Consider the following 21,625-nt stretch of genomic DNA (forward strand, 5'->3'; position numbering starts at 1 on the left):
GAGGAACGTGCCAACTCTGGAGCAACCCCTGTATTCGCTAGACTTGGCCCCTTGTGATTTTTTCCTATTCCCCAAGCTCAAGGGGGTGATCAAGGGAACCCGATTTCCTGATGTGGAGGCTATCAAAAGGGCCGTGATGACGGGGCTCTGGAGGATTCCAGAAGCCTTCCGGGGGTGCATCGCAGCATGAAAAAAAAAGAGGATGAACAAGTGTGTGAGACTGGAGGGAAACTATTTTGAAGGAGACAAGCTCTGATTTCAAAATATTTTTTGAAATAAAATTCTGTGGTCAGTCCTGTTACTTTTTAGACGGACCTCGTACACGTACGTACGTACGTACGTACGTACGTACGTACGTACGTACACACACACACACACACACACACACACACACACACACACACACACACACACACACACACACACACACACACACACACACACACACACTGAAGATTGGTTAGCCAAAAGGAAGGAGAGCAGATGAGAACTAACGGCCTCTCAATACCTGGTGCAGTCAGCCGACCGCGCAACCCAGTGCGCTTTGGGGGACGCTCAGCTTGAGCGATCACACCTTAAGAGTCGGCGCATTATCTCTTGCTTGATCACTTTGCTGGGGCTCGTGGAAATGTGTGCTTCACACTGGTCCAGAAGAACGTCTGTCGCACACCAACCCCGAGTGCAGATGCAGTGACAGGCAGACTACAAGGTGCAGTGAAGAGAGGGCGGAGCAGATAGGCGGAGAAGTGGGTGCAGCAAACAGGAGACAGTGCGAGGCAGGGGAGAGGGAGGAGAGAGAGGGCGGAGAGAGAGGGCAGACGGCTTCTTGATCCACCTTTTTTAAGCCCCGGGCGAAGGGTGAGGCAACGACCCAAAGCGACGCGCCGTCATCTGAATCTTGCTCTTCCATTGGATCCCGGCCCCGCCTTGCCAGGCTCCTGGGGCGGGAAATGGCCTCATTCGCACATCCGGCGCGATACGGCCGGGCCGTTTTCTGGCGACTGGACGAGGGTCGTGTCGGTCCCGCATGCCTGTTCGCGGCATCCTCGGCGAGCTATGGTTGGTGCTGTTAATGTGCTTGGCCCGTCCCCACGCCACGCAGTCCGAGTAGCCTGGGCTATGCAGCACGCTCGTTTGGTGGCAAATTGCATTGATGCAGAGGTGCGTGAGCGCGGAGTGATTTTTCCTGTGTGCGGGAGATGTTGGTGGTCGAGGTGGTGAGCTTCTGGTGAGTGAAGGTGGAACAAGGTGAGACGCCGTTGTAAATTGGCACGCAGATTCGAATGAAAGGGCACGCCATGCGCGTCCTGTACAGTGTTGGTGGAGAGTCTCTCACAGGGTGGCTGCCTGGCTGCGGTGCCTGCTTCAATTTGTATCATGGATAAAAGTAAAGGGTTGGAATGAAAATCAAGATTGAATGGAAGATAAAGATATAATTAGACCAAGCTATAAGACCCACGCAACGCACTTCGTCCCATTAACCCATTAGACATGAGGGGAAGGTCTGACTGCACAAAGACTAACGAGATAACTGCCTGGGGATCACTGTATGCTGGGTGCCATTGCCTTAGAGGCATGCGGTTTTGCAGAACCGCAACAATAAGTTGACAATTATTGCGCAGCCTTGATGGGCCTAATAACCTCCTCCTATGTTGAAGTTTCTCATAAAGGAATTCAGATTCCTTGTAAGTGTCCTACATCTCTTTTCTTACCTTCCATAGCTATTTATCCCATAGCCTATTTTCGGTCCTGATGCCCTGAATACCATAACGCAGATGGCTTGTACATACCATGTACCATTAACATGCTGTGGAAGCCATCTCAGGCATATTTAAATACTGTACTTAAAACCTTATGGCCTATTACCCTGCGCTCACGAAGCGAAAAGCGGGGTTAAGTGATCGGTCGCGTCCGTGTAACGTATGTACATACGTGTCTGCATTTTAAAAATTCATTTTCTCAGAAAGCGTTAGTCTAATTGATACAAAATTTTCCAAATAAGTGCGCCTCCTGTATAATTTTTTAGTCATAATTATGACGTCATAGGTCACGTGGTACAGGCATCATCTTGGAAAAACCGAAAAACTTTGCACCTCTATCTCCTAAACCACTACATGGAAAAAATTTACACAAGGCTCATTGTCAAGTACTCCCCATTCGGAATACGATATGTTCATGATGATGTCATCGGTGCCTTCATTATGATGTCATAATTTGACAAGTGCAATGCCTGATCCGGTCAGTATGAAAAAAAAAATTATCTGCAATTGTTGAAACCGCTAAGTGATCAATGCAAAACTTTAAATAATTGATCAACTACCTATGGGAAGTATAGTTTGATAAAAGTGACATCATCAGTCACTGGTCTCGTACCATATTGAATCAAAGAAAAAAAACCCCTTAAAAACACATAAGAGTTGGCTTGTCCTTCTCAAGAATGCGCAGAGTAAAGGCACTGTCACACCTTGACGATTTATCCAGCGTATACCGACTTATGAAAAATTTGTCTAAAATGCTGGCACACGTCGAATACGTTATGGGTAAGTTTGTACACGTTAAGAGCACGCTGAAAAACACTGCCATACGTCGTAGCACGCTGGCTTTCATCGTTGTAATTTGCGGTTGTCCTCAAATTTTAGCATGCTTGAAATTTTACGACATATACCAGCGTATGACTCACACGTTCCGCTAAGCTGGCCATAAGTTGTAGGCACGTTATGCGATCGTTGACACACATCGACACACGTTACTTGTAAGTTACTCATAAGTCGAAACACGTTGAGGTAATGCTTAGCGTACCCAAAACTTATTTCTAACCTATGAGTAACGTGCTTTGAACCTATGTGCAACGTAACTCCAACGCATATTGACGTATGTAGACGTATTTGATTGACGTCTTCCGGACGACCACAGAACTTACTGAACGTGTTTATAATTTACAGCTACGGTATAATGGCGTATTGGTAGCGTTTAAAAAAACAAAAAAACAACAACAATAACTTCCGATATTTCGTCACGTGCTGTTACGTCACATCCGATTGCCTCTTCAGTTTGCTCATGTCTTATTCTTAGTTCCTCCTCTGTGAATATTTTCTGTTTGAGGATATTGTCACGTCAGCGTCAAAACTTAAAAGCAAATGTCCGAATATATTTTAAATTTCGTGATAGACTAAAAAAAACAAACAAACAAAAAACAACAACAACTTCAGATATTTTGTCACGTGCCTTCATTACTCATAATAAGTTACTAATAATAAGTAATATATTACTCATAATAAGTAATATATTACACATAATAATATATTACACATAATATATATTATATATTACACATATTATATTACAAAATATATATATTATATATTACAAAATAATATATTACACATAATATATTACACATAATATATATTACACATAATAATAAGTAATATATTACACATAATAATATTACTCATAATAAGTCGAAACACGTCGAGGTAATGATTAGCGTACCCGAAACTTATTTATAACCTATGAGTAACGTGTTGTAGGCACGTTACACGATTGTTGCACACACGTCGAGGCACGTTACTTGTAAGTTACTCATAAGTCGAAACACGTTGAGGTAATGCTTAGCGTACCCAAAACTTATTTATAACCTATGAGTAACGTGCTTTGAACCTATGTGCAACGTACCTCCAACGCATATTGACGTATGTAGACGTATTTGATTGACGTCTTCCGGACGACCACAGAACTTACTGAACGTGTTTATAATTTACAGCTACGGTATAATGGCGTATTGGCAGCGTTTAAAAAAAAAAAAAAACAACAACAATAACTTCCGATATTTCGTCACGTGCTGTTACGTCACGTCCAATTGCCTCTTCAGTTTGCTCATGTCTTATTCTTAGTTCCTCCTCTGTGAATATTTTCTGTTTGAGGATATTGTCACGTCAGCGTCAAAACTTAAAAGCAAATGTCCGAATATATTTTAAAATTCGTGATAGACTAAAAAAAACAAACAAACAAAAAAAAACAACAACAACTTCAGATATTTCGTCACGTGCCTTCACGGAGCCAAGGAGGAAAAAAAAAATGTGCCTTGACGGAGAAAATAAGTTTCGGGAATGCTAAACATTACCTCGACGTGTTTCGACTTATGAGTAACTTACAAGGAACTTGTGTCGACGTGTGTCAACGATCGCATATCGTGCCTACAACTTATTCCCAGCGTAGCGGAACGTGTGAGCCATACGGCGAGTAAGTCGTAAAATTTTCAGCATGCTTGAAATCTCACGACGTACGAGACGTACCACGAAATATGACAGCATACTTCATCGTTTTTCAGCGTGCTCTTAACGGATACACAACTTACCCATACCGTATTCGACGTGTGCCAGCGTTTTAGACACATTTTTCATAGGTTGGCATACGCTGGCTAAATCGTCAAGGTGTGACTGCGTGGTTGACACTTTCAATTCTCAGGCGGTTATGATTTAAATCGGCGTGCGGCAGGTTTTTAACAGGCTATGCCACGCGTTCGTCGGCGATACGTGCAGCGCGCTATGCCTAAGTTAGACTATCGTTGGGCATAGGTTGTGAATGCCGACAACAGGCTAAGCATTCCTTGGTATAAGTTATCTACAAGACAACGAAACGTTCTGTGCCCATTACTAATATGTTATGCATACGACCAACACGTTATGAATACGACCAAAACTTTAAAAAACATCAAAATTTCAGCGTCCGCCAACGTTTTACAAACATTTTTGTACGTTGCCATTGCTAGCTAAATCATCAAGGTGTGACAGCGCCTTAAGTATTCCATGAATACCATCTCGTTTAAATATTTAAACGTTATAGCTTATTTAAACACTTCAAACCTCCTGGTTTATTTAAATACTTAAAACATCATAGCTTATTTAAATACTTAAAACTTCATTACTTATCTAAATACTCAAAATCTCATAGCATATTTAAATACTTAAAACGTCATAGCTTATTTAAACACTCAAAATCTCAAAGCTTATTTAAATACTTGACACCTCATAACTTATTTAAATAGTTGAAACCTCAGGTTAGGTCAGGTATGGGAGCATGTGCCGGATAAGTGGGAACTGACAGCACTCAAAACCTCACAGCTTAATTAAATACTCAAAACCTCATAGCTGAATTAAATACTTTAAATCTTATAGTTTACTTAAATACTTCAAACCCCATAGCATATTGAAATACTGCACTCAAAATTTTATAGCTTATTTAAATACTTCAAACATCATAGCTTATTTAAATACTCAAAACCTCGCAGCTTCTTTAAATACTCCACTCAAAACTTTGTAGCTTATTTAAATACTTAAAACATCATAGCATATTTTAATACTGAAGACCTTGTAGCTTATTTAAATACTTAAAACGTCGTTGCTTATTTAAATACTCAAAACCTCATATTTTATTTAAATAATCAAAACCTCGTAGCTTATTTAAATACTCCACTCAAAACTTTATAGCTGATTTAAGTACTTAAAACGTCATTGCATATTTTAATACTGAAAACCTTGTAGCTTATTTAAATACTCAAAACCTCGTAGCGTATTTAAATACTCAAAACCTCATATTTTATTTAAATACTCAAAACATCGTAGCTTATTTAAATACATAAGACTTCAAAGTTTATTTCAATACTTAAAACCTCGTAGCTTATTTAAATACTGTACTCAAAGCTTTATAGCTTATTTAAATACTTAAAACCTGATAGCATATTTAAATACAGTCAACCCCCGCTTCATCGCGGTTCACCTATCGCGTCCCCGGTTCATCACGGGTTTTCCCTTGGAACGTGACTAATTTTTTTCTGCGGATTCCCCCGGTACATCGCGGTAATAATATATAAAATATAAATTATTTAAGCAATAAATTATAACGCGTGGTGCTCGACCAGTCACAACACACGAGACAAAGTTTCGCTTGTGAACTTCGAATATTTTCTACGTTTTTTCTCCAAGCCCCACGATGCCGCCCAAATGCCCTGCACCTTCTAAGGCTTCTGGCAAGGAACCAAAGCGCCAGAGGAAGTTCCTGGGACGCTCCAGGAGAAGGTTAAGGTAAAGGTGCTCGATATATGCTTCGGGAAGGAAAAAGGTTTGCCGCCGTTGGACGAGCACTGCTCATACCCAGCACCTCAAAACCGACCAGACCTCTCACATTCGATCTGTCTAGTCGACAGATGTCTTCGACCATTCGACCAGACTAGTCGATCTCCGGCACCTCAAACCCAATCACTGCCAAACCGACCAGACCAGACTAGTCGATCTCAGGCACCTCAAACCCAATCACTCCCAAACGACCAGACCAGACGAGTCTATTTTTTGGGGAGGCGTCCATTCATCGCGGATTTTCACTTAGCGCGGGGAGGTTTGTAACGCAACCCCCGCGAGAAACGGGGGATTACTGTACTTGGAACCTCATAGGTTATTGAAATACTTAAAACCTCATGACTTATTTAAATAGTTAAAACAGCATATTTAAATACTTCAAACCTCATGGCTTATTTAAATACTTAGAACCTTATTTCAATATTTAAAACCTCATGACTTATTTAAATAGTTAAAACAGCATATTTAAATACTTCAAACCTCATGGCTTATTTAAATACTTAAAACCTTATTTCAATATTTAAAACCTCATGACTTATTTAAATAACTTATTCAAGCAATGTAAAAGGAATTAAACCTCATAGTTTATTTAAATACTAAAACCTCATAGTCTATTTAAATACTTTCATGAGAGGTGTGGTCTCCCCACACATGACATTTTGCATTTTGCCGAATTGAAGATTCAAATCAGGTTGACTTGTGATGTGACATATGATCCTCAGAAGTACTTTTAAGCTGTGGGAATAGCACAATTACAAACTGCCTACAAATAATGTGGGGAAAAATGGGCTGATTGGGGTGTGTGTTGGATGGGGGAGGGGGGGGGTGTCCAAGTAGCACAGACATCACATCGAATAATCAGCCCATTGATCAAGTCCTGCTGACCTTGATCGTTATTAAGTCCTGCTGTCACCAAAGCAGCAGGCTGACCCTTATTACCTCTGCCACCGAAAGTGGATTTGGGTTGTGCTTTCATGAAAAAGTTGTGGATGGATTATGACAAAATTTGTGGATGAGTTATGTAGGTGACAATAACAAGCCCATTAGATTTTGGTTCAGGTCCGATGCAGATTTGGCCTATCAATTGGATACAAAATTTAAACTGTTCAGCCTGGTGGAGGTATGTGCTCTACTGAGTGCCATTCTAGTTTTCCATTGTAACTTTGGTGCAAGTTATGCCTTTTGTATATATTAATGAATACATAGATCTGCATGAATTTAGACATTTGTGGAGACATTGCCGTACTGCATAAAAAGGTTGTGATTTTGGAAGTTTTTCAGTCGTGCTTGTTATAGAGTGACCAGTAAATACAAACACAAAATCAATTAATCTTGCCAATCTATTTGGAATGATGTTAACATTTGTAGATGACATGGACGCCTCTTGGTAAAGCCCAGCAAAACCAACGAAGTAAAGTGGTTATCGACACACTTAAAGTATTAGCTTTGTTGTCCAAGCCCTCCAAGCCATAATGGCAGAATCCCCAATGAGGCTATCCAAAATTGTTTATGCATTAAAAGTCAAGACGAGCTTGGTAGCTTCACACACCTGAGGACAAGACAAAAGGTATTTCTGACATTTCAAGTCTTTGTGACCAAAAAACAACAACCCAATCCTTGGCAATGTGTGACAAAATTTGGGAATGTTATGACATTTCCTTCAGACACCCTGGCTGAGAAGTCCACCCTCAGGGTGGGCTTGTTTGCAAGCTTGAACAGTCCAGTCAGTCAAGTATAAATGGCTCCATCCCCAGAGGCCTCTTTGGATTCTAATGTGTCATATCAACGAGCCTTTTCATTACCAAGTGCAAACATGTTTTAGTTCTTCTGAACTGAGCCAGCTTAACTTTATAGTTTGCAGCTTTGTTTTGCGGAACTCTTCGATCCCAAATGAGCTTCAGTACCAAGCTGGAAATCTTCACAGGACCACTCCATCAGGAACTTGGCTGTCCACATTCCACAGGGGTACTTCAAAATCCGAATCGCTCTGGGGCCACTAAGCATTCCCCTCGTTTGCCCCACTTGGCATAATGGATTTTCTACTTCCCAGGAAATGCAGCTTGGGTTATTGACATTGCAATAAAAACTTTTTTGGCATTTGTAGCCGTACGTTTATCAAGAACGTAAATATGGTGGAAATTTTGACATCGCTCACCTCCCCCCCCCCCATTTCCCTGCCACGTCCCCCACATACACTGTGTTTGCATGAGCCCAACAACCCCTTCCGTGCATACTTAATAAATAGATTGCTCTTTTCTGTAATCTAGACATTCTCAGACCTCCTGAAATTGTGTAAGGTACAAGCTGATAATTTGATGCATTCAGTATTGTTCAAACAAACATTTTATACATAGGAATAATCATGGCTAGCTTTATGACTTGACCACGTGATCTGTATGAATTTAAATGGGTTTAAGTGTTTAGTTCACATCATTATTGACAAGCCAAGCACTGTACTTATGGTCTTCTCTTTTTCCGTATTCAGCACATGGCTACGGGTCATATCATTTGCTGGGGGAATGGCTGTGCCGCTGTTGCAGTGCCCACTTTAGGTTCAGGCAGGAATTTGGAATTTGTTCAGGGTGCCAGCGATAGCTCGTGTACTCTTCATGAAGGACACCATGGGATAAATCAATGCAGGTTGTTATTATTCATCCAGTCAAATTAAAACAGAAAAATTTCAAAATCGAAAAAAGCTGGACACCTTGATCACAAAAAATGTTAAAGTGAAGAAGAAGCTTAAGTACCACCATGTGACCTCAGCCGTTGGTAAGGTGAGTTGATCTGGAATCCAATCCGGGCATTACGTGATGGTGTGGAAGAGATGTTAAAGCTTTGTTCCATGTACATGACGGATGAAATGGCAAATCGCCATTTTTGTTGAACAATGGTGGTTCAACTCTTTCCAAAATGGATTCCTTTACACCTTGAGTAAACCACCTTTTTTCTCTGTCTCAGATGATGACTTGGCTGTTATCAAAGCTGTGACTATGCAAGTTCAAGTACATATACACAGCAGAGTTCAAAGCCTCTTCATAAGCTGGATGACGATGTTGGTTCATACGGACCTTAAGGGTTTGCCGAGTTTCTCCGATGTTGGTCTCAGTGCATGATGGGTCTCCACATCTGATTCCAAACACCAAGTCACATTTCCTGTCCTTCTGGATCTTGTCCTTAACATGAACCAACTGGCTGTGAAGAATCCATCCATTTAGACCAAACTCCGTGCAGAGTGTTGGTGCTGCTTAATCAGTCTCCTGGGCTATTGGGCACAATCCTGGACGGGTCGCCACTCCAACACAGGTTACCAGCAAGCTGGCATTCATTTTGCCGACCTCGGAAGGATGACAGGCAGAGTCAACCCCACCTGGTATTAATTCAACAGCCGAGGGGGATTTGAATGCAGGATCCCAGGATCCCAAACCCACCACCCCCACCATTCAGCCATCACCGGGCATGTGAAGAATTATGTAGGGTTTATATGATGTAACAATGACAAACTTGGAGAAAGTTTTTCTCACTTTCTCAGATAGCTCACCCACATGCGGAATGGTCACTCATGTCATATTTTCTTGAGCTGTGTCCTGTTGTTTTTGCTACTTCCCGCTTTTTAAAAAGACCGTCCAGGGAAACCACACTGACTGAGAGCACTCCTGATATTCTCCTTCTCACATCGTTTCCCCTCCTGTGTGGTCAGAATATAATCGACATGATGGAAAAGAGTGTGAATGACAGATAATAATTTGTGGATCAGTGGGCATGGTGTGAATGAAACTGCAAATAATGATTGGTATGTGTGGGTTTGCTGTGGACCTCAAAATCCAAGTGGCCATCACCAGTTATGTGAATAGTGCAATCAGTAAAGGCTAACTGATCATTGTGGTGGTTCTTGTGTGAACTGGATGTTCACATTCACACTGTTCAAGTGATTAAAACGTCGGCTTTACCGACTCGTGAGTCCAGCCTTTTTTTAAATGTTAAACTTTTACTGTTTTCATTTGACTGGATGAACAACTACAACAACCTGCATCAATTTATTAACCTCCGCCATCGAAGATGGACGGAGGTTACTGTTTCACCCCTGTCTGTTTGTTTGTTTGTTTGTGAACAGTATTACGGAAAAACTCCTGGACGGATTTCGACGAAACTTGGTGGGGGGGATTAGGTATGGTCCAAGGATCATGCCATTAGATTTTGGACTTGGTCAAAAGTCCAATATGGCCGCTATGGCGGCCATTTTGAAAAAATATTTTAATTTGTTTTTGCATTTCTTCATGTTTTAAGTGATTTCCAACCAAAAAAACAAAATTGTTAGAGAAAAAAAAAAAAGAAAATTTTGCAACTTTTTTTCAAACATTTCGATTTTATTTGAAAAATATTTGAATTTTTTTTTTTGCATTTCAACATGTTTTAAGTGATTTCCAACCCCCCCCCCAAAAAAAATTTGTTCGAGAAAAAAACCCAGAAATTTTGCACCTTTTTTTCAAAAAAAATTCGATTTTTTTTTGGGCATTTCTACATGCGCGTCGATCTAGTTTAGTTTATTCAATCGTGGTTCAGTAGAGTCTGATCCGTTTTGACCTACAATGAATAGGATATCAGGTTCACTTAAGTGACCCAGCAGTATTGGCGGCGGAGGTTTTGCACTCTACCGAGTGCTCCCCCTTGAGTTAAAAAAGAATTCGCACGAGAAGTTCTCGGATGGTGCAGAGAGCTTCAAAAGACAGCACGGAAGATCGCTGTAATTACCGCAACCATCTTCCTTTCAATGTCAGATGTCGCCACAACTACATCATCCCCAAAAGCTTCAGGATCTCAAGCAACATAAAAGGACATAGAGCTGGTATGATTGTGCATGAGGCTGAAAGGAAATTACTCGATGAAAGAATTAGACAAACCAATTTTCATCTGGAGGTTTTACGTCGTAAATTTCAACATCGATCACGTGACATTTCCGCAACGGTTCCCCACTAATTTTGAAGGAGTGAAGGAGTTCGTTTATGACAGACACATTTGATGCTCCCTTTGCAGACTTCATTTTGACACTCAAATCCATTATCAAACCGCGTGTTACCTATACCTTCGGCATCTCACTAAACATCCAGCAGATTTTTTTGTACCTTGCAGAATGGAGATTGTGTAAAGCACAAATACTGAAAATGATGATAGGGCAACATACAATAATCCCATATTTTGCTGATCTGAGATATGAAACACATTTTTTGGCCAAATTGTGAAACATGAAAAACTATATGGTTTGGAAAGGATGGATGCTTGGTTATTGGTTGTGCAAGCTGAACCCAAAAAGTATTCTCACCGTGTTGCAGCCTCGACAGGGTGCCCCATCTGGACCGTCTCCATTGTGGCAAGTTCTGTGACGCAGGCGAGTTCCACCTCCACATGGTGCAGTGCAGCCCCCCCAGGCTGACCACGGAGCCCAGGACACGGGCAAGGGACAGTGAGCACGTTCGTTACAAAACCTGGCCGAGGCACAGAAAAACACGCTGTAGGGGGGGATTCAGGAGAGTGAAGTGAAGAATTCCTTCAGCTTACTGACTGCCTGATTCAACGGCCATCGGGATCATCAGCTGGGAATGAGTCCATCATTGAGGTTTCGACTCTTAAATCTCCTAACCTTTCCAAATAGTGGGTCCACGACTTTAAGTTGAGACTTTTTTGCTTGCAGGGTTTTCCAAACAAAGAGGAGGATAGTAGAAAAGGAATGTGGACACCAGAAAGGAAACTCATATGAAATTAAGGAAACAATTAAACACAGAGTCTTATTGTTGTTATTGAATGGTCCCACGACGGCCTTATGCATCTGTGAAGTGGACAGATAAATGTATGATAGTTACGGATTTAGAAGGGTTTTTAAAAAACGATCACCGAACACTCTCAATCGTTCCATAGGCAGGATGATTCATGTTGGTCAAAGCGTAAAGATCTACCCACAACAAAATAATCAGCAGAAGACTTTTCCCAGAAACTCCAAAAAAGTTAATTACACTCAGGTTTGTTTTGTTTTCCAGGGAAAAAAAAGAAACATACGAATGAAATATTAATGAGTGCAATCCGTGTGATGATTTTTCGAAGACATACACTACTCAAATAAACGACGTTGCAGGTGTGCGCCATGCACTCTTTCCAATCATGTTCTCGTGCTTTCCACTCAAATGGGGGAGACCGAAAGTAAAATAAGAAAATAAATGCAGGCAGTTAATTCCAGGCCAGTTGCTGCAATTCCATCCTTACTTCTCAGCCAAATCACTTGATATCCTCACTTTTGTTCACAAACTCTCATTCCTTTCTCTTCCTCCCCTGACACTCCTCCTCCTTACATTCCCAGATAGTGCAGTTGTGTATGTCAGAACATCAACAGAAGCATGTGCAGCTGGACACATACTGTAGGAGAATGCAGCAGCAAGTAAGTGTAAACAGGGAAAAGAGAAAGAGAAAGAGAAAGAGAAAGAGAAAGAGAAAGAGAAAGAGAAAGAGAAAGAGAAAGAGAAAGAGAAAGAGAAAGAGAAAGAGAAAGAGAAAGAGAAAGAGAAAGAGAAAGAGAAAGAGAAAGAGAAAGAGAAAGAGAAAGAGAAAGAGAAAGAGAAAGAGAAAGAGAAAGAGAAAGAGAAAGAGAAAGAGAAAGAGAGAGAGAGAGAGAGAGAGAGAGAGAGAGAGAGAGAGAGAGAGAGAGAGAGAGAGAGAGAGAGAGAGAGAGAGAGAGAGAGAGAGAGAGAGAAAGAGAGAACACACTATTTTACATTTCCAGCAACGCTACACATCCACCGTGATCATCAGGCCATATATCTGTGTTCTTATGTTATACCCAAAAAGGCAATGCCAGGCCTCGCACACTCGCTATTCAACAACAATGCCCTCGATGAAGAGGTAAATGCAAAGCAGATTTGCTGTCAGGTATCTCATAGTTTACTGAAATGCAAACCAGACATAATTAATATTAATGGTTGCCACTGCAGGCTTGCTTGCATTTGTCATACTAAATATGATGAGTGGCCGACTACTCAAGATACTGCATTGGCATCCCAGATGCTACGGTGCTGCATTGGCTAAAGGCTGCGGTGTTATGAGGACTTGGATTCTCAGGTTCTGGTAACTGAGCTCATCTCAGGAGGAATTCCATTGCCATGAGTTTATTGTCCGTAAAAAACCCAGCTGGCTCACTTATGATCTTCAGGTAGGAGGTAAATTCACGGTAAGTCCCAGGATTGATGCGAGAAATAACGAGCAGTACGAGGTATCACAAACTCCTCTCGAAGAGAAAGGCGAAGCAGTCATTGGTCACGTGGGATTACAATGGCTCTCAAGTCTGTGTTGGCTGACCGCCGGCTCTTTCAGTCTTCCTACTCTTTAGCAAGACAAAGGTTGAGACGGACAAAGATAGACAGATTTAAACACCCAGTGAAACAAACAATGCAATTCTTCATATTGTCTTTTAAAGACAAGATAAATGATGAAGAAGGTGAAAACAAAAGTAAGGTGAAGAATATCAGTAAATGAGAGGTTGTGGAAAAATGTAAAGCACCTTTCCTCACGGTTCTGCCCCACGCAGACACGTCCACCATGGCGCGGAGTGGGATTGCTACAGCTGCGCTGGCGCACACGGAAGCCAATAGCACACGAGGTAGAACAGCTGGACCAGAGGGACCATGGTGTCCAGCCGCCATCCCTATAAAAAAAACACGTATTGAATGGCGGAATTCCGTCGACCATGCCTGAAATTTTCCTTGTTGTCTCTGCCGATCCCTTGGATTATGTGACACACCTGGAGCAGTTGGCAACCTGCACGGTGTTCCCATTGCACGGTCGTCCACCACAGCGGGGCTTCGGGTTATCGCACGACCTCTGCCTACACTTGCAACTCCCCGTGACATCCTCAGCCACCTGGTCACAGAGACTCCAGCTTGCCCAGGGTCCCAGGCTCCCGTCTCTTGTCAAATTTTGCACCTGCAATCATGCAGACGTGGATAACTTTGACGAGTCTGAACCCTTGAGGGGAAAAAAAAAAGAGTTTTAAAAGCCACGGTCATGAGCACGACCACGATTAAAGTGAAGTAACTTCCAGGATGTGCAAAATGGACGAATAAAATGTATAATGAATAGCACACGTACCGTGTGCTATTTATCATACTTCTTGTAAGAAAATTCGCCAAGTAAATAAATTTAATGTTAAAAAGAAAATCGAGAATAAACTTGTTTCAACAAAAGATTCTGCTCCACACAAACGCGTACGGAGCCAAAAGATACAAGGACCTAATTCTGGCAGAAAGTCCAAGGTTGTGCCGAGACAAAGCAGGTTTAGCCGACCCTGAATGACAAATCATCACTGATAGGAAACCCTGCTTTCTGGGATCACCTCCAAGGAACATTTGTGGCGAGAGAAGTCAAAATTTGGAGTCCATTTACTGGGAAAACGTGGAAATAAAGTAAAAGGAAAATGTATTTGAGTAGAATGCAAGTGGTTTCGAAATGATTCAACTGCACAAAAACTTCACAACTTTTGATTTGGTGGTTGCTCTTTATATCCGAACAAGGCCGTTCACATGAAACATGGCAAGTACCTGATCAATTTGTTTGTAGTGCAGAGGACGCTGCCCAGACAGCAACCACACTGCGGGATAGCAAGCGATGTAATCTGCTGTCAAGGAACTTCCAAGAAGACGAGACCACTTGCAACCCGCAGTTCAGGTAGGAATTTGTAATTTGTTCAGAGTGCTGGCAATAACTCACCTGCTCTAAGCACAAGACATGAAGATCTTTAACGTCCACCAACTAATGCGGGCAGATGGGACACCCAACCTAACATCCATTAGACAAACACCCACCCCCATATACCCAATCCATCAGAATATGCCCCAAAAACTTCTCAAGCCTTTGCAAATCTTCACCTTATGGTTGTCCTTTCTTACCTGTGGGGAAGGGAGATGCCAATCACAGCACTACACAAGCTACCTAATGCCAATGGGTCACCTCCCCTCCCCCCCACCTCCCCGCACAGTCAGCCAGATGTGTACTTGCACAGAAATCCTCACCGGACATGCTGAAAGGTCTTGCTCCCAGTGCCCGCCAGTGATTGCCGTTCCATCCTGCCACGCTGTACACAGGCGCAGTGCTGAGTCCCACCCACAGTAAGGGTCCTGGGCCTGCAGACAGGCACTGTGGAAGGTTGACACGCGATGATTAAACTTAATTATGTACGTGCCACTCAGAAAAGTAAGTCATTTATACAGTAGCCTATAATGAGCTATTCGTGCAGAAATGCTGAAGCGGTAAAACCACGCGCTCGCTACAAAATCACCTGTGTGTTGTGTGCATGGTACAACGAGCGAGTGGGAGTCGTGTGACGCCATTACGTAACAATACGAGCAGGGCAGTGCCATCAGGAGCGAGACGCAGGCCCTGAATGTCTCCACTGTCACCCATTGCCACAACCTGCAACTCCTCGATCAAACAGGGTCTTCGCTTGGTGTCAGGCCACGTCAGCACTTTCAACACCGATCCACCGTCTGCTCGTGAGAGACACGGAGTGCAACTTCTGTTTCTGAGTTCATACAGCTACGGTCACTACTCTGAGCTATACCATATTCTAAACATCGAGACATCAATCGATCATTTTGTAACCAGGGTTGGCCTTTAACTGCTTATTCTTTCGTACGCAGTACATTGATGAGTACAGCATGATTTTGCTGCAAACACAACTGTGGTGCTGATGCAACGTCCCCTTTAAGTCAGAGCATAAATTTGAAATATGTTCATGGTGCCGGTGATAGCTGGCCTACACTTCATGAAGTGACAGCGTGAGATCTTTTACGTCCACCTACTAATGCCGGCAGATGGGCCACCCAGTTTAGCATCCACCTGAGGGATGGCACACGCCTTGATGAACCACCCTGCCTGCAAAACAACAGGACGGCAGTTTGTAGCTCAGTCGGGATTCAAACCCAGGCTAGTCAGCTTCAAGGTGAGTGTGCGTACCTCTAGGCTATCCTGCCAACCCCATTTAACTGCTGCTTTGTGAGTTCAGAGTTGTGCACCATTTGGACTCGGACGTCTCAGAAAAGAAATTATACTCAGAACAAATCTATTTGTGGGTATTAAACGCACAGGTATCACCAAATGATGACGGCGGTGCCCGGGCCGTGAAAATGCGATTGCCTCCCAAGCAATTTTTTTGAGGCATATTTTGCAACTCGTGCAAACCGATCACATTAATTTACGGTAACCTGGTTCACAGACGTTCACAGATTATATCATTGCAATTTCATTCCAGCTTTTAAACTGACGACCACGGCATACGATTCCATCACAATGGAAGTGCCACTGAAGAACTGAGACGGTCGGTGGCATACCGGTGGCAGTAAAGATGACGTGTCGCGGCTCTCCACCCGAGCTCTTCAGCACATCGACGGCCAAGTGGCTGAGACTTTGCCCGAGCTGCACGAGGAGTGGATCGAAGAGAGGATGGATAGTTTCCTCCTTGAGCAGCAGGCGCTTTGCATCCACGAGGCTGAGCTCCGTCAGTTTTGTGTTTGGTCCTTCCGTGACCGTCCCACACTGTACACGAGAAAGCAATCGCTGTTTATCCCCATTCCACTTGATAACATCACACTATATATATATATATATATATATATATATATATATATATATATATATATATATATATATATATAGGATTTGTATCAATGTCCTGTATGTGATTTGTCTACAGCTGTGATCAAAACCTATATCAAATGCATTCAGAAGACCGTGGTAACTGTTGTCGTCATCTACTGTATATAGTTCACTGAGGGAGATGATGGAAGTAGTAAAAGTTGCTTCATGCGGTTGATGCAGTTCTGGAGCATATTTCTCACCTGGAAAGTCGGGTTTGGGTTCGGACTGTGCAACCAGGGACCACGAGATGCATCTTGTGTGAGGAAATCTCCTGCGAAGGCCTGAGAGATGCTGCTCATGCTGTAGATGCAAACGGCCGAGGACCTCAGGCCTCCTCTGTACAACACACCCAGACGCGCACAGACTTGAGTTAGACATATTCAAAACTGAAGGCACCAACGATGCGTCCAGCTGCCCAAGAGGCAAAGTTCAGGTCTGACTTTTGAACTCGTATTCGATGAAAGCAAGCATCATTATAACATCACGCCACGAGATCCATCAACAAATCTAGCAGATAGGACGGTTGACTTCAAGCCTGTGAATATTGCACACGTCGATGCCCAAGGCCTGCAAGGTTTCATTGTATTACTTGTATAAAAACATACAATCTTGACAGATTGAATGCTCATGCTAGTAGTGGTGGTGTGATGTACCACATAATTGCTCCCTTTCTCATAGCCCCCATACCCTCCAGCTATCACTATCCTAATTGTGATTACTGCTGCGTATGATGCTCTCTCAGACAATTTTAACTCCATTTTATCCTCTGATCCCAACTCTCTCTTCCTAATCTGTGCTGATTTTCAGTATCACCATTCAAGCTGACTCAGTATTGGTGTTCACATCACTGTATGTGGTATTGCAGTCAAGACCTTTTGTGACACCTCTGGCCGAACTCAAGCTGTTAGATTCCCAATCTACTTGATTTGATCGTATATGAACTATGTTCTTCCGCTGCTCCCCTTGGTTTCTCATATAATGTACTCTTGAAAGTTTGTCTTCCTATTTAAGCATGAGTCACATTTGCTCTACGGCTAGGATACAGCAGCCGTACCCCCCCTGAATTGACAGAAACGTGCGGCGGCCGCAGGAGTTTCTGAGGTGGCTTCAGGGTGGCCCTACGCCGTATGGCTATCTTTTACAGGCCGTAGGGGGTCTCCATGGAATTAAAGCGCGGAGTTATAACTTTTTTAATTCTAGGTTGGCCGTAGCAATTCGACAAGCCGTAGCCATGACATCGATGTTCCACGTCGACCGTGCGTAGGGCGTACGGTGGGCTTGCGTTATTCGTGCGTTTTCCATAGGCTCTTATCAATGAAAAATGAATTTTGCAAACCCCCAAAAAATTACGGCGGCCGCACTATTTCCACGTTCGCCTTAGGGCCCGCCTGCGGTTGCCTTGCGGGCACCTTGAGGCTACCTTGCGTCTGCCTTGAAAATTCTATGGCCGCCGCAGGGACGCCATAAGGTCATCGTGTGACATCAAATCAAAGACCGTACGGCACCCCCACGTTTGCGGTCTCCACAATTTATAAATACGCCGTGTGGCTCCCCAAAAAATAAAAAGATGTGTGACTGCTACATTGTGTGACCGTGGAAATACTGCGGCCGCCCTATAATTGCTAGTGGCCATAGATTTTTTTAGACCCTACGACCGCCGAGCCAAATGTGACTGAAGCATTAATAAGTAGTCTTCAGAGATCCACCAAGGTGCTGTCGCATCTGGTGGTTTAAATCAGGCAGATTAGTCTGATGAGCAATCCATCATCTCTTGCGCTAACTGTTCTTCATTTAGTGACGTAGAAGAGTGCCTGGGACTCATTTTTCAACAAACTACTATTCTCAACTTCGCATCCATCTCTGTTGATCTGGAGAAAAAAAAACGCAACTGGTCGTCCACCTGGAACAAGTCAATCAGTGGAAGAAAGGCCCATATTCTCATGACTTCTTCCCTCCACAAGGACTGGCAGACAAATCTCCCAATTTTTCTTTGTGGTCAACCTCTGAGAGAGAGAGGTATAGATAGTCTCCAGAGCTCCTGATCTTCACCATTCACAATAACCTCTACGGTTCTGCCTCAGAATTCCTTCCTCTGCCATCCTAAGTTTATAATGATGTGGAAAAACTTCATTCGGAATGTCATGGAACATGGCCCCCCCACTGTGAACTGATACTGCTAGCCATCTCTTCCCCCCCCCCCCCCGCATGCTTCCAACTCCACTTGAGGCCATGGAGACTAAGATGTCATTGGAATCTTGTGTCAGGAAGCCGAATATCAGAATCTGCTTCTCGATCACTGTATGCAGGCTGGTGGGCCTTGCAGTTGTTCATTAGCTCTATCCTCTTCCGGCTCCTCTTGTCCTCACACCTCAAAATCCAGCAACTGCCCCTTCAGGCTGCACATATTCTGCCACAAACATTTGAAGTTGCCCTTCCCAAGCCGAAACTCAATTCTCAATTCAAAAACCTCAATTTCACCAGACTCGGTGGTATGACGGTTCAATTATTTGAGTCCGCTCTGAGCCTGAGAGATTGTCAAATTGAACCACAGCCGAGTCATACCAAAGACTTTAAAAATGGTACGTGCTGCTTACTTGTTAAACACTCAAGCTTTTAAAAGGATAGAGCACAGAGAAGCAACCATAGGTCAGCAACCGTTGTGCAGGATAGACAGGCCTAATGGCCTCCTCCTGCATTTAATGTCCTTGTGAAGGAACTCACATTATTATTTTTTAAAACATCTCTCCCCCCCCCCCCCCCATGGAACTGTCAGCCTGAGTCCATTTTCATAAGCACTTCCTAACAGGATTTCAAGTCTGCTGCTCTCCACAACCTCATGGACTTTTCTTTCCCCATTGTCACTACTGAGCTCTTGTACAGCTGCTGAAACCCATTCCTTATCCTTCTCCCATCATTTCCTCTCATTGTGACATGCTGCATCCATTTATAGATATCCCACTGTTTTCCTTTTGCTGCATTTTGTCTGTTTATTCTTTGCCCCCCCCCCCCAATCATTGTCTTCCATGATCCTTAGCACTTGTACATAAGGTAATTAGAACCAGTAAAAAAAAAAAAGACATGAAATGTCATAGCCCCAGTTGTTTTAGAAATTTCGCTGGATGGAATTAAGGGCGATATCATATTTATTTACAACTCAAATGGCCGCCAGTCTACTAGTTGGTCATCCTTGATCAGATCACTAAATAAAGTTAGGTGCAAGTGTATGCAATTGTGTCCTGTGCTTTTGCAAAGTTTGAACACTATTGGACCTTGTATGTCAGAGAAATGGTTGGGGACACTTTTAAGTAACAAAATGGCCACCAGTCAGCCATCTTAGATCTGATGTTGAAAAAAAAAAAAAACATGACGTGCACATGTAAGCCATCATTATGTATCTGTGTGCCAAGTTTGAACAACATCAGTGAATGCCCGTCCGAGAAATGATCGAGAACTCGTTCGACACCGGGTTTCTTTCTTTAACAACTAAAATTGCCGCCAGTTGGCCATCTTGGACCTTACATTGAAAAAAACATGACTTACATATGTATACCATCATGTGTTGTCTCTGTGCCAAGTACGAATAAAATTGGTGGATACATGTCCGACATATGGTTGCAGACGCACGTGCACACGCACACGCACGCGAAAAATCGAGAGCAAATCCATAAGTCCCTGTTTCGGACTAAGTCCAACGGGGGCTAATAAAATGGTGTACATGAGCCAAAAGATTGTGAGGCTCACTAAGTGACAATCCTGAAGATCAGTTATATATTGCAGTTCCGTTACCTGCCATAATCTACATACAGGCAATGGTTGACTCTCGTCTCTCCACATACAATATCTTTTTTTTTTTTTCAACTTTTTCAACTGATATAAAGCTCCCAGTGGAGTATGTACATAAATGACATGAAGGAAAGTAAGATACTGGTATACATCAGTGTACGTTCATGTGAATTACAAAGACATCAATAGCGAAGGGACAAATACATCGATGTATAATATAGAGGATTTGAACCCGGATTCCCGGCGTCGTGGGCGAGCGCTTCAAATGGGACCATTAAACAGGCCGACCCAAGTCTGATACACCAACTCTATTTACTCTCTCTCTATCTATTTACTCCCACCTCGTCTGAAATTCCTTTCCCTTTTATCCATCCTCTACTGTCCATTTTCTCCCGTATCCTCCCCCTCTAGGTTTACACATTTTAATTTCTCTCAACAATTCCCCCCTCCACCATGACTCCCTCTCCTCCATTTATGTCTGAAATATCTTCTTCAAAATCCACAGATTGTCATCCTCTCCTGTCATTGACCGTGAACTTTTTTCTCACTTATAATTTCCCTTTTACACTTCACAAGTTTTCCTGCTTATTTACAATTGTTGTAAGACCCCACAAGCCTTTGATTTGATTCCTTGGGTTTGATTGAAAGTGCTCCATAACGAGTCAGTTGCGTGAGAGTCAGCTTAAAAGTCCTGAGCACTCAGTCCGAAATACTGTTGAGGCTCTGCAAAACTGCCACTCTTCCGAGGCAATGGCACCCAACATAGAACGATCCCGAGACGGTTATCTCATTCGTATCCGTCTCGTTATCCCTTTCCATACGTTTGGTGAATAACTGGGACAAGATGCATTGCATATTCTTTTGTTTCTTTCACTTATTTTACTTCCCTTTATTTCTTTCACAAACTCCCCAATGCAAGCACGCACGTCAGATCAGTGAGGTTATTCACCGGCGGAAGAATGCAGCATCCACAACCACCTCATTTGCATATGCACGCCATTTCCTTATTCAAATGGCATGCCATATACCAACCGACA

General features: G+C 42.8%; 1 protein-coding gene across 3 annotated transcripts in view; it reads right to left on the reverse strand.

The window, feature by feature from the left end:
• The window catches only part of LOC147022129 (semaphorin-5A-like), a 140,599-nt gene that overhangs the window by 19,123 nt on the left and 99,851 nt on the right, over nucleotides 1-21,625 (reverse strand). For all 3 annotated transcript variants that reach the window (XM_085892733.1, XM_085892734.1, XM_085892735.1), the window contains 7 exons: nucleotides 17,006-17,141; nucleotides 16,499-16,703; nucleotides 15,448-15,655; nucleotides 15,182-15,305; nucleotides 13,915-14,096; nucleotides 13,675-13,818; nucleotides 11,452-11,614 (listed from right to left, as the gene is read on the reverse strand). In XM_085892733.1, the coding sequence (XP_085748859.1) occupies nucleotides 11,452-11,614; nucleotides 13,675-13,818; nucleotides 13,915-14,096; nucleotides 15,182-15,305; nucleotides 15,448-15,655; nucleotides 16,499-16,703; nucleotides 17,006-17,141 (1,162 nt within the window). The remainder of the gene's footprint in view (nucleotides 1-11,451; nucleotides 11,615-13,674; nucleotides 13,819-13,914; nucleotides 14,097-15,181; nucleotides 15,306-15,447; nucleotides 15,656-16,498; nucleotides 16,704-17,005; nucleotides 17,142-21,625) is intronic.

This window comes from Eptatretus burgeri, chromosome 8 (genome assembly GCF_056783735.1).
Source record: "Eptatretus burgeri isolate ZD-2024b chromosome 8, Ebu_testis_v1, whole genome shotgun sequence".
Taxonomy (NCBI): Eukaryota; Metazoa; Chordata; class Myxini; order Myxiniformes; family Myxinidae; genus Eptatretus; species Eptatretus burgeri.